Source organism: Rhamphochromis longiceps, linkage group LG11 (assembly GCF_057381845.1).
Source record: "Rhamphochromis longiceps isolate RC_006_pf linkage group LG11, R_longiceps_female_GT1.1, whole genome shotgun sequence".
Lineage (NCBI taxonomy): Eukaryota > Metazoa > Chordata > Actinopteri > Cichliformes > Cichlidae > Rhamphochromis > Rhamphochromis longiceps.
Window position 1 is genome coordinate 16,283,433 of NC_140567.1, and position 19,102 is coordinate 16,302,534.

The 19,102-nt window shown below is 41.8% G+C and overlaps 1 protein-coding gene across 3 annotated transcripts in view; it reads left to right on the forward strand.

Annotated features, from left to right (window-relative positions):
• The window catches only part of LOC146658756 (nuclear factor of activated T-cells, cytoplasmic 1-like), a 62,603-nt gene that overhangs the window by 14,690 nt on the left and 28,811 nt on the right, over positions 1–19,102 (forward strand). For all 3 annotated transcript variants that reach the window (XM_085422486.1, XM_085422483.1, XM_085422484.1), the window contains exons 4-7: positions 3,368–3,570; positions 7,911–8,083; positions 9,037–9,177; positions 18,163–18,218. In XM_085422486.1, the coding sequence (XP_085278612.1) occupies positions 3,368–3,570; positions 7,911–8,083; positions 9,037–9,177; positions 18,163–18,218 (573 nt within the window). The remainder of the gene's footprint in view (positions 1–3,367; positions 3,571–7,910; positions 8,084–9,036; positions 9,178–18,162; positions 18,219–19,102) is intronic.

Consider the following 19,102-nt stretch of genomic DNA (forward strand, 5'->3'; position numbering starts at 1 on the left):
TATGACTCAGTCTGTTAGATAAACAACAGGGGTCTTTTATTCCATTTGACGTTACCACTGTTTTCACTCGGATGGAGCTCAAACAAAATTGGTCTGAAGCGGTGCGCTGGGGTAATTGACCAATTTATGGGATTTTTCAGATGGTCATGGCTTGTTGAGCCTTGGTCTTAAGTAACTGATCCCTCACAGTAAACGTCACATGCGGTCAAGTAGCCACCTGGGTGGATCTGTGGAGGTCCACCCGATCAGAAGTTAGGCTTTTTGGGGTTTTATGTATACCAGATGGATTCAGCGGCTTCTTGATAGTGTTTAGGTTTGGAGAGATTTCTAAGCCATAGGAACAATTTGCATTACAAAGAGAAACTATATCCTGGGAGGTCTTTGGTGTTAAGACTCGCTAGAAATAACTTGGTTAGTGGATTATTCTGGTCAGAAATCATTCACAAAGAAATCATTCACAAAGTATCAGTTGCCCTTCACCACATCTTGGAATTTAAAGCATTCCCTGCATTTGGATGTTTTTGAGCCATTACTAGGGGTGCAACGATATTCGTATCGATATTGAACCGTTCGATACAGTGCTTTCGGTTTGGTACGCATATGTATCGAACAATACAATTTTTTTCAAAAAAAAATTTTTTCAAATTTTTTTTTTTTTTTTTTGTGTCCCGTTTGGATCTATAGCCATCAGAATTGTTGTCTTGAGGCCAAGAAAGATGCCAAGAGGATTTATTTTAAGTGGATCATCATATTGGTCCATTTGATTGACCTTTATTATAATTATGAATTTATTTTATTTTCAGTTGCAAACGGGACAGACATGACTGTGGGATAGGACAGGGGGAAAGAATGAAAGAAAGAGGGGGAGAGAAAGAAAGAAAACCAAAGGGGAGAAAAAAAAAAGAACAATACAAAATTTGTAATTTATTTTATCAACTTTCCTTCTGACGATGCTGTCTGTGTTGAGCGCTCAGTGGATCTGCATTTGACTACTCCGCCTAGGCTCGAGAGTGCAGCCTAGGCGGAGTAGTCGAACGCAGATTCACTGAGCACTCAACACAGACAGCATGGTCAGAAGGAAGAGCGCAGGGCAAGCTAGCGAGACAGAAGTGGACCTCCCCACCCTCATTCAGATCTGGCGTTTGGAATTATTTTGGTTTTCATGTGACGTATGACCCTGAAGGTAAGCGAGTCATGGACTAAAGTAAAATAGTATGTTGGATGTGCCATGCAATGCTCAATTACATGGGTGGGAGCTAGTGTGTTAGCGCAGTTAGCTCGTTAACGTGTTGGCCGTCTAGCCCCTCTGTATAGGGTAGCTCGTTAACGGAGATTTGCCGTGTTGTGGCGTTAAGGTTATTTCAACGAGATTAACCTGAAAGCACTAGTGGGAACACAACGAATATGACTGCACATTTACACCGACATCATCCTAGTGCAAAGACAAAAACAACAAGCATGCATGCTACAAACTTTAGCCGAGTCATTTAGACAGCTGTTAGCACAGGATTCTCCTTATAGAGACCTGATATGTTTAATATGCTGCTGAGAATATAGCCCAGAAGAAGCGGATAGTATAGCTTTTATTTTGGAAAGAGACATTTCTCTGTAATAAACTCTCTTTTCCAAAGATGAGTGATTCCTCAATCAGATACAGGGCTCGCAATATCGCTAGCCCGACGTCCCGGGGCTATCTCTGCCCTGCCTGTCGGGCTATTGTAGGAAGGAAAAATATATGTCAATGCTTTTGCATTCTTTCAGAAATGTAGCTGGGTAATTATGTCATTGGCATCAGTGAGCCACTGTCAATATGTGACATATTGAAATCGTGTTTGAATTTGCGCTTGTTTTTTTGCTTTCACTTTGCAATCGCGCGAACTGTGTATAGAGAGCGACAGCACTGATCTGTGAGTGATGATAATTTGTGCACCAATTCCTCTGACATCGTCTTATTAATTGTTAGCTTACTATGCAAACATGACAAGTGAAATCTCCCGCAGCTTAAACATGTGAGAGGTTGATCGCGCAGAGAATCGCTGAGCTTATGTGAGTGCGGCAGGATATATATTTCACTACGATGACCTGGATGATTGAGAACCTTCACAGACAGATATATATTTTAGTTCTGCTGAGCCAAATAAGACAGGTCAGGGTGAAGAAGTGACAGCCAAAGAAAAGCTTACCACAAAACGGAGAAGTTATGACAAATCAGACTATAAGGCAAAAAGAAAGTGCAGCTTTATGGTTTCATGGACAAAAGAATTTCTGTGGCTGCGATATGACGAGCTAAAAAACAACACGCACAAGGGTTAGGGTTAAATTTAAAAACTGTACTTTTGTGTTAAAATATATATTTATAATTTTAATAAATGACAAATTAAAAAGGCATGAACATTTTTTTTGTATCGAAAAAATATCGAACCGTGACACCAAAGTATCGAACCGTGAATTTTGTGTATCGTTGCACCCCTAGCCATTACACACTTGGTTAAATGATCGAATGATGTTACTTTAGACACAGACAGAAAATTATACTGGGACATTGAATTTAAATTGGCAGTTACAGTTTATATTTGAAGTACATTTGAACCCAAATTCAACAGTGTGCACAGGCATGGATTATTTTTCCTTTTTTTGAAGATTTGATCTTTTTATTAGCTAAGCAGTAGCGGCTAATGGCAGGCTGCTAGAGGAAGTGGTAGTTGTTTGAAGTGGTGGTTCTGATACAGGAGTCTCTTTCATCACAGTGGGACACAGTCTGCGCTCTTTAATGGAAATCATAATGCATGTTCATAACTGCCCAAAGGTAAAGGGGCTGGAGCACGTCTGCACTCCCTGCTTCATGAGCATTCAGGCGTAAAGTTTTAATAAGTTTAATAGCTAACTGTGTGTTGATAATCATCACAGAAAAACCATTGATTTGTACTGTTTATTTATTTATTTTGAACAGTTTAAGTAAGAGTTTGAGTTTTGATTTCATCTATTTGATGCCCTCCGTTATACTGGAAACATTTTCCCAGTCATCTCCTTAAGTATCAGCTGTGAAACTTTTATCAGTCTTTGTCTCTGTGTTTCCTGCTCAAACACCCAGAAACAATAAAAAATCTTTTGATTTCTCTTCCTAAAGGAATGTAGAAAAGAACAGCAGACCACTGAGAGAGAGCCTCCAATCCAACCAGAAAAAAACAAACAATGAAAAAGAGCTCATGTTCACAGCTCTTCTGCCTGGTCAAAGCTATCAATAAAGGTTCCTTTAACAGTTGCTAATGTGCGTCCAGTCTCGATTTCCTAAATGAGGGGTTGCCTGAGATGGAGGTCTTAAAACCTGATGTTGCCTCTTACCTGGGTCTCTTTGTTCTCTTGCCAGCTTTATGGCTACATGGAAAGCGAGCCGCTCACCCTGCAGCTGTTCATAGGGACCGCAGACGACCGCCTCCTGCGACCACATGCCTTCTACCAGGTCCACCGCATCACGGGCAAAACCGTCTCCACCGCCAGCCATGAAGTCATGCAATCCAACACCAAAATTCTGGAGATCCCTCTGCTGCCTGAGAATAACATGAGAGCTATGTGAGTGCTATCCACGCTTTCTTCCATTAACTTCAAAACACAAGCAGAAATGTGCACAATCTCTTTCTTTCTGCACCTTTCTCTTTGTTATGTCTCTATAGGATGAGAATGCTTATTGATAAATATTCTTGAGCTTTCACTTCAAAACAGGCCTTCAAATTTGAGTTCCATGCTTTTACCCCAAGAGATGCACAAACGTTAAAGAAAAAGCAAGCGCCGAGTTCATGGGTGCTTTAATTCGGCCCAGTGTGAATATGGCCAGTTTGAGGCTTGCACTTGGAGTGCCGTGATCCACCAGAATAATGCGGTCCCGTTACACTTGGCTTGGTCAACATATTCCACCGAGACAAATATATGAGGCGAGTTAGAACATCCCAACTGAACTAACAAGTCTGGTGAAAAGAATGATTTGGGCTTGGAGGGCAATTAGTCACATTCATGTAGCCTGCAGTACCCAAAGCAAACAATAACTTTATTGGCCTGTTTGTATTAAGACCATAACTGCCAATTCTGATACCAATTTAGCAATGTCAACTGATTACTACTAAAATAAGCAAATTTAAAATTAGAAATGTATTTTGTATTGTTAGTTTTGTATTTTCAATTGTTCCTTGACCAGCTGGCTGGCGTGCACAATGAAAAAACAAAACAAAAAAACAACAAAATGGATCCAACCATCATGGAAGCCACTTTATGCACACCTGTGTTTTTCTAATGGGTCAGAAAGTCTTCTGAAAAATCGACATCATCATTTGCTGGACAGCAGTGGCCGTCTACTGCACCATAACCAAACAGAAACTTCTGAAACAGAGCTATGTCAGTGTCATTCGTGAAGCAGCTGGCGCAACAGTAGTCTTTCACTTTAATGAATGAAACTCGTAGATCTGCTCTGTAAAGTTTAAGTTAGGCCGGTCATCTTATATTTTAGTCATTTTATACCGTAAAAAGTTCATAAAATGGTTTATTTTTATGAAATTAAACTGGACATACATAATTTCATGTGTCACATATCACATATGTCACATAAACAGTGTAGCCAAGAGATAAAGAGCAAATAGCTTTTTTTAAATGACAAAAAGTGTCATAAGTGTCTGACCTCAATGTTCAGACTCAAGGACAAAGTTTTGCTGTACTTGCCTACTAAGTCCACGAGGTTTTGGGGCAACACAGGATTTCTAGAGAAAGTCTGGAGGCTGTTAAATAAAAAATAAAAAAGATGGATAAAGAACTAATCTTGACACTGAAGGGGAAAAGATAGGCCTAATCTAACATTGGTAAATAATAGAAAGTTGTTTGCTTTAGCATGGTGGCATGATGATGATTCATCACATCTGATCAAAAGTTTCAAACCCAAAATAGTGTGAAACATGTTTCAGAGTCAAGTCAAAATAAAGTAAGAGAGGGTTTAGTGATTCGGACTTACAGTGGAGACCAGGATTAAGTCTTTGTCACCGAGCTGCTGGATGATACGAGCAAGGCATGTTTAAACAGTTTACTGCAGGTAACTTCTACCATCTGTACTGATTAACATAAAAACGGGGACCACTGTCTAAAATTCTGTGCTGCAGGTGGACCAAATTTACAGCTTAACTCAGCATAGAAGAAGCACTGAATGAAACAAAAAAAAACTAATCACCTATTTATTCATAGCATTAAAAAATCGATGTTTTTGATGTAGTTTTACATGTAAACTTGCTCCATCTAAAGGAGCAGAGCATCTGTTTTCTAGGGCTGAAAAGTCAGGCTCGGGTTCTGTCTTCCTCCCTCTAGACTTTCAGTAAGCCAACGGCTCTGCTCTGCAGTGTATCCAGGCAGTAGCTCCTGTCCTGGGGCTCCGTTTAGACTAGGCAGCAGTGAATTTATTGGACTGTGGCCCAGAGCTGTGTGTTGTTGGTAAAGCTACTGTATCTTAGCACAGGTTACATAAGGCAATTACCTCTTACTGTTTATTCGTCACCATTTAGACTTTAAGTGCGTATGTGTTTTTAAATGAAAAGCATATAGGTGATGCATCTCTATGACACAGGTTCATGTTTGTATAAATGTTGGGGATCATGAAGATTTATGGGACATGAGAGTTTCCTGACTGGACAGTGGCCTTCTTTGGCGAAGTGTAGATGATTTTAACATTTGTATTACATTACAATATCATTTCCAACAATACCTCAATATCCTTCATATTGTAGCATATTAAAGCATACTGTTGGCCTGTTTTGCTTAATGTGTCCCCTAGGCTATGATTTTATACCAAACCAAACATTCAAGAGGAAGTTTTTTTTTTTCTCTCTTTTTATCGTCAGCGCACAAGAAGAGGAGTTAACGTTTTGTATTTCTTCCTGACTATCTAAACAGTGAAAGATGGAGAAAAGTCTTTAACTTTCTCTCTCCACCAAGCTGTTAAAAAGTTGCCTTGATAATGCAGAATCCATCTCGCTGTGCACACGCCAGCTATCATTTGTGTGGGATGCAGACACTCAAGAACTGCAGTCAAACTTTCAGAAAGCTTCAATCTGTTTTTTTTCCCTTTCCGCTTCTAAGATGTTTTATCTTCAAGCACACCAACCACCTCTGCAGATTCTAACTACTATAACCTAATAAGCGAGAAAGCATTCATAAGAGGATGACGGTTATGACTAGAGTAACTTTATTATGCCCATCATCTTGCTCTTGTTTAAAACCACAGACTGGTGGCATATTAGTAGAAAGCTGTGAAACCTTGACTCGTATGCTGAGTGGATCTGTGGTGGTTTTCATATGCTGTCATTTGGTCATCTTGTCTGCTAAAAGGGAATGGTTCATTTGAGTGATCGCCTTTAATTCTATAATGCAGTGTTTTTCTCCTGATGAAAATGGTGCGTTTAACATCCCAGTCGCTGGTAGATAAGGGCTCACTGAATAGTTTGATGAGCTTGAAACTGATTTAGGTCGTATGCTACAGCTTTTTTATTTATTTTTTGCTGTCACTACATCTTGACCTAGTTGCAGATGTGGATCTAGTAAATTTGGGCAAAACATCAAGTTTGTATGTTGATAATCCCTGTGGAATTGTAGGCTATGACTAATACCTGCAGTCCCTCCGCTCTTTCCTACCATGCTATCTGCAACCACTGCAGGATTTTTCATAGAAACAAGGTTTCTACTGCCACAAGGGTTTGTTTAAAATCCAAAAGATTTGGTTTAACATATTTTAACTCTGTCTAATATGTTTGGGTTCGTTATCTTCTTTTTCCTCAGTGTCAGTCGATCATTTCATCTAGATTTCCATAGGTTGGTTAGCAGACATACGGCATCCTAAGTTTCTGATAGTGCCAAATTGTCATCATATGTTATGTTAAAGTGCAAGATAGTTAGAACACCAAAACACCAATCCTTTATGTTGCTCGTTTTTCAGTGCTGATAAGGAGCGGGTAGTCAGCATGACTGTATCTGTTATTTTTCTTTTCTTTGAATTGTACAAACCAAAGTCAAGGGAAAAATGGATTGGTATAAAACCTGACATTTACCATGTTCCAGGAATCGCTCCCAAAAAGCTACCATGTAAAATAATTTAAATGCCAAACCATATCCCATCTGTATTCGCTCACTTTTTACCAGCCACACTAGTTTTATGTAAATTTATGAAAGGCCATGCCTGCGAATGAATGCCCTTTTTCCACCAAGAAAAGGGAAAGAAACTCTACACCTTTACCTCCCAAATTGTGAAATGAAATAAATAAAGAGAGACAGCTTAAAAAGGGGGCTATTAGCACATGTGGCAATGATTAACAGCAGTTTTAAACCCAAAACTCATGAAGTGAAATGGTGTGAACGGACAAGGCAGGCTCGGTGTACTCCTACAGAACGTGTGTGATACTGGTAAGCCATGGTGCGCTCAGTCCAGATTTCTCTGAATACTTGGACCACTCTGGCCATTTAAAACCGTGATGCAAACTCATTAATGTCCAACTTTTCCTTTGATGACATGCTGGATTAATAATGACACGGTCATGCTCCGATAAACTTCCAGTGCATGATCTGTAACACCAGTGGGGACTTCACTGCTGGTCCCGATGCGTAGCAGCTATTTTCGATTTCACAGCCAAGAGTAAATCAGATAGGCTCCTGTTTCAACCCTTGGTCGCACTTTTCCATGCTTTTGCATCCCGTTGAAAGCTACCCTCTGTGACTCAGGGTGTGGAACAGAAGAGAAAGAAATTGGTGCTTTCTTGAAATGTTGTAATAGAAATTGTTCTGGCTTGGAAAAAGTAAACAGTGAACTTCACCTTTCCGTCACCTTTGCCTGTGTAATGTTGTCTCGGGGATATAGTCTTCAATTGTGCGTGTGCTTTTCTCCGTTCTAGAATTGATTGTGCGGGAATCCTGAAGCTGCGTAATTCAGACATTGAGCTTCGCAAAGGGGAAACGGACATCGGACGTAAAAACACACGTGTGAGGCTTGTGTTTCGCGTGCACATCAACCAACCCAATGGCAGGACCGTGTCCCTACAGGCCACTTCGAACCCCATTGAATGCTGTAAGTCTTACACACACACAGACAAACACACGCACAGAAATAAACACAAAACCTGGCATGTCTTTTCTGTTGGCTTTGCACTCAGGTGGCATCTATTGTTGTAGTCCAATAAAGTGAGCTACTATTTTATTGCCTACTGGAGCAAATTCAGTGCATCTGCACCCAATAAGCTTTATTTGATCAAAGGTCTTTGCCAAAGCAATAGATGCATTGTGCACGATGCCAAACACACGTGCTATCTATCTTAAATTCACATTTTACGACTGAATGCACAAGTTATTTTGGTAACACTACCCCATTAGCGCAGGTTTCACAAAGGTCGTTTGCCAGCCCCACTTTTTGGCACGGTTGAGTGAGCACATTGAAAGAAACCTCTGTTCTCTTTGTCATTCATTTGTGTATGAGGGGTGTGATGTTATTTGCGCCCAAGGAAGCCAGTTAGACTCAGATTGTGAGACAGAGCTTGCGTTGTAGTTTATGGTCCAAAGTGGAGGTTAATCTGAGTTGGTGCATCATATTTAAATGTGAAGTTTAAAGTTATTTAAAGCACAGATTTATAAATAAGATCCACAGATGCAAGGTGATACTGTATATCTATACGGCTGTGAATGTGGTGACCGAATTCTACAGGTCAGAGGTGACTTGCTGGCATCACTTCATGCAAAGCAGAGGCAGGTGGTTGGCCATAACAACCATGAAAATATTGTTTTGATCATTTGTGCGCCTTTTTTTCAATGTCATTTAAAGAGCAGCTGTTGGCTGCAAACCTCTTAGCTAGGGGGTCATGAAATCATCATAATAAAGTTGATAAGCCTGTTTCCCTAACCAAGAACTGCTGTTTTACTGGCTGTGAGCTGGGCTTGTGCTTCCCGGGGTAGTTGGGGATCAGGCGGTGTATTAGTGTAATCTTGCGCACCATTTTGAAACCTGTGTTTGTGTGTCTCTTTCAACAGCCCAGCGTTCGGCTCAAGAGCTTCCCTTGGTCGAGAAGCAAAGTATGGACAGTTGCCCTGCCACGGGAGGCAAAATGATACTTCTAAACGGACTCAACTTCCTGCCCGAGTCCAAGGTGGTATTCGTGGAGAAGGCCCAGGGTAAGATGCAGTCACCGGGCCATGTTTACCGCATTTCAATTTCCCTTTTTAATACCCCTTTCTTTTCTTTCTCCCCCACTCTCATCAGTTGCATTTTCTTAGTCTCTTCTCCCGTCAAAATAGAGCAAGACTTGCCAGCGAGCCACATGTGGTGTGCATTAGGCCACTATATTTTTAACCAAAGCGTATTTACATTTGCTGAAGTTTCCATTGCCTGTTCAGCGGCGCTCGCCACAAGTTAAGGAATGAATCACAACCAGGGCATGTGCAACGTCTCTTTCTCTCACTTTCCCTCTTTCCCTCGCTATCCGTACCTCCCTGACTCCCCCTGCTTTCGACAGTTAACCCTTTCGCTCGCTTGCTTTCCGTCACTCTTTCTTCCGCCCTGTTCTGCCAGACGCTCACCCTGGCCGGCTGTCGGAAACAATTTCTTTCTTTTTCTTTTTCTTTTTTTTTGGTCTAAACTTTTTGGCCATATGTTTCTCCCCTGTGTGGGTGGGTTGTGAAAGTAGAAACACTAGTGATCAGGTTTTCAGTTTGAATAATGATTGTGATCATTTCCTTGATTGCACCCAATAAATCAAAACAAAGGTCAAGCGCAGTAGTAGCTCTGAAGTCAGCTGAAGCACGACGTGACTGCTGCCGCTGCTGCTGCTGAGCAACACACAAACTAAGACAAGGGAGCAACATAAACAAAGTTGTGAGAATGAGATAATTGTGTCTTCCAGTTCATTAACCATGAATTTCAAAATTGCTGAAGATTATCACAGTTAATCCACACTTTCCAAAACACTTCACACTTCTGCCGTAAAAGTTAGCAAGTGGTCAGTGAACGCAGAAATAAAAAGTGAATCCTTTATTTACTTATTTTCCTCAAAAAGGTTATAAAAATAAAATTCAGTCTCAAAATTGGAAGGAAGAAAGATTTTGTTACTCTTCACTGCATGGATCTCTCCCTACTTGCCCCTAGCTTGTTTGAATGGTCTACTCTTAAGGACCTAAGGGCTTAAGGAGGAAGCAGCAATGGGTTAAGGAGAGGTGGATGAACTTGGTAATTTGGGGTATCCCTTCTCCTGGTTTTATTTAGTCATGGAGGGGTGTGGGGGATCCCTTGAAGAGGAAAGCCCATACATGCACACCTTTTGCCTTCTTGGTAGTATTTCCGTTCTTTCCCCACTCTCTTTACCTTGATATTCCGTTTCCTTCTTTTCCTCTGTTCTCCCTCATCCCTCATTTTTTCTCACCTCTATCCCCGATACCCGCTAAAGACATTAGGAGCTGCGGAGCTCTACGCTAGCGGGATCTCCGGGCTCGTGGCTGCCATTGACATCTCGGTGGTTTGTTTTCCGTCTCTGTGGTGTCCAGAAGGGAGAAAGAGAGAGAGAGGGAGATCGAAAGGGAGGTTGTCTGTCTACTACTTAGTCTGCTTTTATGTGAACTTTAATGACCCACCATTTCCAGGGTCTCCTAAGTCAAAAAGCCCATTACAGAAAGACCTACACACCCTAAACACACGTGCGCAAGCAGGAACACGCACATCACTCACTAATGGCAACTATGGACGAGCAACTATGAGCACGGAAAAATACTTATGTCTTAAATATACTGCAAAAGATTGTCCTTTGGCATTTTAATCAGAGAATCCTGCTGTTTCGTGAAGTTTTAGACTTCAGGATTTCTCCGATTGTTGATTTAGAAGGGCCAAACTGGGATGAGGAAAAAAGAAACCAATAAAAATATAATTGTATTACAGAATTATTCTATAACTTTGGTTTTATTTTCCTCTGGAAAAGTTCATGACTAAATGCATCCATGAAATACAGAGCATCGCGCCGCAATAATTACACAGTCATGCGTACGTACAGCCAAGGCCTTTGTGTGGCACAACACCAATCACTGATTTTGCCTCAGTGGTGACAGCCATTACTGTTGCTGCCATCAGAGGTCAGGACGGCTGCTCACTCTCCAAAATTGACTCCAATAAACACCTTCAAGAAAATTCCACAAATCCTAAGGAGCAACAGGCTGCTTTAGGAGTACCAATCCAACTTGTGTGAATAACTGTATACAGTCAAAATCCTCCAAGTGGAGTGAGGGGGCAGATCACACAAAGCACAAAAGCCTATTAGCACAAATGAGCTATAAATCATAAATACATCTACTTCTCTAACTGTTTCCATTTGTTGTGGGGGGGTTTTGTGCAGGCTGTAGCTGTTTTTGGCATACACGCAGATGTTTTTGAATTGTCTAAAACACCAACGCAACAAAGACAGATATCAATTAATTACAGAGCTCTGTTAGGGGATGCCATCAACATTTGAGAGATTTGCTGTTTGCAGTTTGTGGTTAAATGAGGACACCAGTGACACACAGACATCCAGTAGTCTTTAGAAAATCATTGGCACATGTGGCCACTGGCATTATCTTCTGTACAAGGAGCAAAATATTATGCCGTGAATACACAGTAATACATCTAAGAGCAAATGATTGTTTCGTACAACAGCATAAATAAATAAATCAGACCCACATGTACTCTTAAAACATAGCGCCGCTCTGTTTGTCGACTTTAACCTTCCTCTCCTTCTCTGTTGTTTTGATTGTCTGTCTGTCCCCCCGTGAGACATCCGCAGTATCAAATGAGCAGAGCTCATAGCTGTTGCCACTGCGGGAAACCTTAATGCACCTTGAAAAATAATTACTTCTACTTTTTAGATGCCATGTCCATCCCCACTGCTCCACTTCATCACCCACAGGATAACTGATGCAAACCGGTGCATTCACGTGTGTACAGTATGTGTGTGTGTGTTTGTTGTTGTGTACCCGCTGCGGCTGCTAGCCTGCGGGCCTGTTTGCGTTGTTCGGTAGGAAGTGTTTGCAGTGAGTCATCCACAAAGGATTCCCTGTAGAAGAGGTGAATCGGAAAAGACAAGACCCCTTAGACAGTAGAGAGGGGGGAGAGGAATAGGAGGTGCAGAAATGGGCGGGGCTTCCGTAGAACTCTTGAGATATTGGCGCATAGAAATGATCAGATGTTATGGTCCAAAGTGGACTCGAAGACCACAGATCACTTTCCACACGCCCCCAGCGAAAGGTTTGTATGTATGGTTTTGCTCCATCAGATAGTGCAAGATATTCAGACTGTAGGAACATAGGTGCTCGTCTTCTGTTGCAGTTTAAAAACTCCTTTCAAGAGTAATTTTGTTGATAGTAATAATAATAACAATCTATGTCATTTTTGCTCTCTGCTCAGCACAGAGTAGTGCCTTTCCCAGAACCACAATATGGGCATTTGTGAAACTTTCCATCTTTTTTGCATTGTTGACTTTGCTTCAGTTTTCTGTTATTAGTATTGCGTTTTGTGTCTGTGTTTTTGGTATACCCAAACCGCTCTTTTGGCATTGGATTAGGAAGACATACCTGGCGCACCTATTGCAATGTGTGTTCTGGCTTGCCCTGCTTTCCATGGATGGAATGAGTGCTAAAGGCAGGGAAAATAGAGGCACAGACAGACAAACAGAGAGAGAGAGGGAGAGAGAGCAAGCTGGGGAAAGCCTACACTCTGACTCAGAGGGGAGGTAAGGGAATTCCCTGGTGAGCCGGATAGTTTTTACATCTGGTAGGACTGGAGCGTTGCCTGGAGCTCAGCAGCACCATGCAGCTTGGTCTGCAGCAGGGAGAAGTCTGGTCCTCTCTACCTCTGCCTCAGGCTGGAGAGAGGCTTCCTTAGCTCTAGCATAATCTGTAACTTTAGAACAACATGATCTACTACAGTAAGCTCGAGCTAATATTCCTCATGTGTAAAAGCTCCTCAGCATCGGACTGAAATGTTTGGATATTCATACCTTCATAGTTTGAAGAAGGCTATGACCTGAACTGCTAAGAGTTCATTCATGCACTGTTTATACTTGGCTGAACTCTTCCACCCTGGGCAAGTTTAAACACCAGACAAACTGGTCGATGTATTGTACTTGTAGCAGTATGTCTAGACTGTCCTTTGGCTTCAGGCTAGAATAACCTTCATGGCTCATACTGGCTCATAGTTCTGGCACTTTGGCACGATAAGACCAACCTCCACCCCTGCTTCAGGCATGAGATTTGGGATCTTACTGTCTCATTAGGATGGTATACTGCCCTCAATTTCAAAATCAGTAATTATTTATCACTGCTAGAATGGTTTAAGCCAGCGGTCTCCAACCTTTTTTGCGCCACGGACCGGTTTATGCCTGACAATATTTTCACGGACCGGCCTTTAAGGTGTCACAGATAAATGCAACAAAATAAAACTAGTACCGGTACCGAAAAAAAGAAGATTTATTCATAACACACGTGAAAAGACCCAGGAAAACCGAGTTAACGATAAAAACGATAACAAAATAACACTGAAAACCGATAAAAACCCTGAAAACCATACATTTCACACCTGAGCCTCAACTTTCGCGGCCCGGTACCAAACGACTCACCGACCGGTACCGGTCCGAGGCCCGGGGGTTGGGGACCGCTGGTTTAAGCTCTCAAGCACCTTGCTAGAAGAGCATCATGAGGAATGTGTGAAATGGAAGTTTCTTATCCGCAGTTTAAAGCTATATTTGTGCAGTGGCTTTGAGAACATCTATACATCAAAGGACCCAGTTGTGTGATAGCAGAAAAATGTTTACATTGTCCTGTGGCCTCTACACTTCTCTTTAGACATGTTTGAACATGTAATTGCCAGAAGAGTCTCTCGAACTGTGGAAAGATGGCCATTTTTGTTAGGGAAACATCTTAATATCCCTCCAGTTGATTACAATAGTGATATACCTTAATGAAATGTGGCTCACTACATGGGTCTTTATGACCGATTTGGCTGCAAGCTGTTGGAGCGACCCTGCTCTGATATATCAAATGATCATCTACCTGCATTCTTTTTCACCATTCGCTCAGTTTCTAAGTGCGGTTCTCGCTGTGACTCTCGCTAGGCTGTGAAATAACATGCAACACACCATTAAGAGCAGCAAGCTTTGATGTCTTTCTAATGCTATCCACTCTACAAATACTATCCAAATGTACAAGTGCAGATGATCCTCCCACCGTCATTCTGAGTCTTCAGATCATTTTCAAACTCAGCGCCACACAGCTGGACTCTTAAAAAGAAGCATAAAATTTCACTCCGCTGACCGCCATCCTCCTCAGGCTACAACCCCAGGTCACGTCGGCTCACGCTTTCCCTGTTATACACCGAGAATAACTCACTTCCTGGCTATAAACCCATCATAAATCTACTGTCAAGTCGTAATTTATACGGAAGCCCCTCGATCTGAAGCAGACCCACATTTCTCCAATTTCACCAGGTCTTAGATTGGCAGAATCCAGTCGCTCCAGACGGGAAACGCAGCTGGGATCAGTCATGGTGGAATCCCTTTTGGGCTTTTTTGGCTTTGCGCCTCATTGGGCAACAAGGCGAATGCCGTGAAAAATGTGCATAAAATTACTGAAGCATTTTCATTCAAGGTGGCAATGGAGACACAATAAAATGGAAAATAAACTTGACATAGGTAAACAGGAAAGAGATATAAATACTCTAAAATAATCTTCTCTGGAAAAGAGACGTAGCTGCAGAATATGTCTGGGTTGTTTCACAAGACAACCTCCGCATTTAAGCGCGTGATTCATAGTTTCCATTCTCAAAAATCCTGAAGTGAACTTGGTCAGTGGAAGCTGTTTTGCACTACACAATGCTTTTTGGAAGGAAAAAAAAATCACCTTTGGCTGTCACTGTAAAAAAAAAAAGTTAAATTTAAAAAAGGAAAAAAGAAAACGCTCAAATGCTAAAACCTGTGAGTTCATTGGGAGGTCAGATACACTGTTACTCAGCTATCTAGGGTTCTTAACTTGGGTAGGTAGTAACAAAAGAAGGACTATAGTATATAAAACTAGAAATAACACAAATGAAAGGTTTGGACTTTATGAGGTTTTTTACAACAGCAGCTCTGTTGCCAGGTTGTCACCAGGCAGGTACACGATATTGTTTGTTGTCAGGAACTGAAGAAGAAATGACTCGAAGAGGCCTCGCCCTACGTGCTGTCTAGCTGCCTGATGAATGAACATGTTGTCCTGGTTGTGCAGTGCTAGTCTTTGTGGACCAGATTTGCAAGAGTGAGTCATATATAGAAAAGCTGCCTGGTTAACATTTGAGCACAAAGTCTAAAAATAAGCGTGCTTCCATTTGTCCATGTGCATGCATGTGTTCATTCACTTCTTTGTTTGACCAAGGCAAGATTATGCCGTACCTAGAGCTCTCCAGACACAGCTCTTATATGCCACTTATTGTTTTTGTGCTTCCCCTGTTATAATTCAAGTTGAAGGCCAGAACAAAGGTAAAGGATGCTGTGGTTGCATGTGTGCATATGTGTGCATCGGTGTGCGTGCATTACGCGTGGGTGGACTTTGCTTGAAAGAGGAGGTGTTGTCAGGAACAGAAGCGTTTTGCAGATGTTGCAGGGAAGATGGAGAGAATGGAAAGTCCTGTGGTTATCACCCAAACAGCATGCCACAGGTGGCCCCATCCCAATTCCATCAAACTCTTAGCTTTGCTTCATACGATGCAGTGTGATTTGAAAAAAGTTTGACAGAACAAACTGATTTAGAGCTACCAAAGGTGAGACAAAAAAAAGATCAAGAGGGAGGCAGAGAGAAAAGTTTGAAAAACATGTTTACTAGTGGAGGCTGGGGTTGACGTCGGAGTCTAAGGTTTCCCTCTTGGAGTGTCTCCCAGAGCGGAGGCGGGTGAGATTCCCTCTTGGTTCCCCTAGACGTAACATGAGGAACGCTCATCTCTGTCTGCCTCTGTCTCTCCCCTTTTCTCTGACCTTCCCTGAGCCTGTGCTTGCTCTAATCGCCCTTCCATACTCTGAACAACTACACTGCATTACCTTTGCCTCATTCTTTCATGTACCTCAATCATCTGCCACATGCACAGGATCACACACTGTGCCCCCTGGCTACTGCTATTCCCCAAGTCATGCACTTCATCTCCATTGCAGTGAGGTACATTTCTCCATATGCAACTTTTATTTCCACCCATTTCAAATACAAAAAAACCCTTATCTGATCTCTCCACCGTCTGTTTTTCTCTTCCCCCCATGTTTTAATATGGCCATTTTGGAAAGATATATCTACTGATGTTCACTCTCTGAATAATAAAGCTGACCACCCGCCCCCACTACCACATCTCACCAATAATAAGCCAGCCGTGACTGGAATCCTTTATTCTCTCGCTCTGTGCATGATGTGAAAAACATAATGCTTTGGGGGAAAAAACAAGGGTTTTACATCTTCCAGAGCTGCTGGGCTTTTGCTGTCGTTTATGTGGAAACTGTCTCTGATTATCTTATCTGATAGCTTCCTGCGCCTGACGCTGCAACTCTAGTTCTCTGTTTAATCTGCAAACTCCTACTTGCGCCTGTTAACATATAGTAGCACTGCCACACTACCCATCCATACAGTTGAGTCACCTGGTGTGCCACTGAAACAAAAGCTGTTCTGTGTCACTGTCATTCATGACAGCAGTAATGACTCATGGTTTCTGCTGAAAAAAGAAGGCGAAAAATTGCAGTGTGGTTGGTGTTGATTGCCGTAACAGAGCCCAGAGCGTCTGTTCACAAAGGTGCGGCGTGAAATCACAAAGAGGACGCAAAGAATGTGAACTGAGCTTCTGCAGGCTCCCAACAGCTGCAGCGGCACACAGGCCTTTTATTGCGAGGCAGCGAGGGGAAACCTCACCACAACAAGAAGAGAAGAAGGGCGGGGAAGAGAGGAAAAGAAGTAGGGGGAGCAAAATAGAAAAAGAAAAAAAATCTAATCAAGGGACAGAAATAGTGCAGAACTTTACAGAGACAGATGAAGAAAAGAGAGGATGCATTCCTTGTCGAACGTTAGAGAACAAACACAACCCGGCTCGTGGCTATACCAAAGCGGCTTCCCCTTTTTTTGTGCTTTGGTCCAAAACCTTAAAGTCTTCACTTCAGACTTAGATAAGCAACACATTCTTACATTGGAGCTGCAAAAATTGTTGAAATTGTTTTTAAGAAATGAAAGTTAATAAATTGTCAATTCACTAAGGAGCTCATCTGAAAGAAGAGGGAAATATTTAGTTCATAATTAAATAATAAAATCTGAAAAATTCGACTAGAAGCAACTTAATAGAGTCAAAGTGCATTGAAACTGGTGTAGCTAGAGTAGAATAAGCAGGTGATCGATGGAGATTTTGGAGTTGATGTCCTGAACAACCTGGATCAGGTCGAGTTTCAATTGTCTCACGATGCTTTTTATTATACCGTAAAGACTCTACAGTATTAGAAAGAAACCCCAACACAACAATCAAGTGCTCTGTTTATGTTCCCTTATTATTCAAGACCTTGCATGTCATTGAATTTTAAATTCAATTCTGGGCTTAACGGGGAGCCAACATGGGAGAAATATGTGATCCAGAACTCTTTTTTAGTCCCAGTCAGAGTTCTGGATCAACTGAAGGCTATTCTGGGAGCTTTTAGGACAGCCTGATAATAATGAATTAGAATAGTCCAGCCTAGAAGTGATGCATGCATAAACTAGCTTTTCAGCATCACTGTGACACAGGATGTTTCTAATTTTAGAGATGTCAAAGAGGAGGGTGCGTGACAGACAGCCTGAAAGGGGGAGTGAAAAAACACTAGAGAGAACAGGAGCAGGTCTATTATAGGAAAGAATAGTGACAAAAACGTTTGAATGAGATGACTTTGGCAGTGTGAAAATGAAACTGATGAAATAAAAAGATCCAAAACAGCACATATCAACAAGAACTTGAGAGAACAGAATTTCTTTATTCAATTTCTGTCGAAACCGTGATGTTTTTTTTCCCCAAATCCAAAAGTCTGTAGCCACACTCCAAATGAGGTCCATCTCATCTATATGTTGATGCAGTTTGTAAGGGCCTCCGCTAAATAATGCATTTGTCTTTTTGCAAAACAGATGGGCATCATCTTTGGGAGACGGAAGCCAAAGTTGACAAGGACTCCATCAAATCAGTGAGTGCACCTTACCAGCATGATTTATTTGAAATGCTCGTGCCGTCTCCAGTCCCACCTTCCCGTGAGACTTTTTCTCCTTTTCCTCTCTCTGTCTTTTCCTCATCTGTCCCCTGTAATGATGTAACCTTTGCTAAGTTATTACAAATTGCAACATAGACAATGATGTTTAGCCGATGCAATCCTGAATGGAATTTTCACAAAATCTCCTTATCCTCTTGGAAGTAATTAGACGCAGGCTGTCATGTTGTTTTTGCATCTAATCCATGAAGATACACATGTATGGGTTACACACACACACACACACACACACACACACACACACACACACACACACACACACACACACACACACACACACACAATCCTCCTAGCATAGCCAGACGTTTAGTTCACTGTGAGGTTTGCTGAATTGGGCTCAAACACTTCATCTACGTTGAGACCGTGCAGCCAAGTGCAAATCGCACCCTACCTGCTGCCTTTCATGAGGGTGGTAATGAGAAAATAAACCAGTGTACTCGTTTAACTGACGCTCAGTCGGACTGTTAATGTAGAAGCAAGCGAAAAGGGAATCGTCAACAGAGGGAATGAGGCAAATGTTTTTCTATGTGTCACAGGGAGCTGCCTGAGCTCTGGACTTAATTAAGATTTCATCAAGGTTCATTAGGCCTGCTTTTTACTGTGGACAGAGTCAAGAACAGAACCTGTTTGCGTGTGCAGGATGACAGTATGTTTTGAAATGACGATTCTTTTCATCAACTGTGTCAACCCACTGTAAACTAACTGAGGTGATTTACACTCGCACATAGTTAACTATCCCCAACTAAAGTCTGCAAGTCGGGATGTTTGTCGTTGGCTTGCCGCTGCTGTTTCGCTTGGGTAAA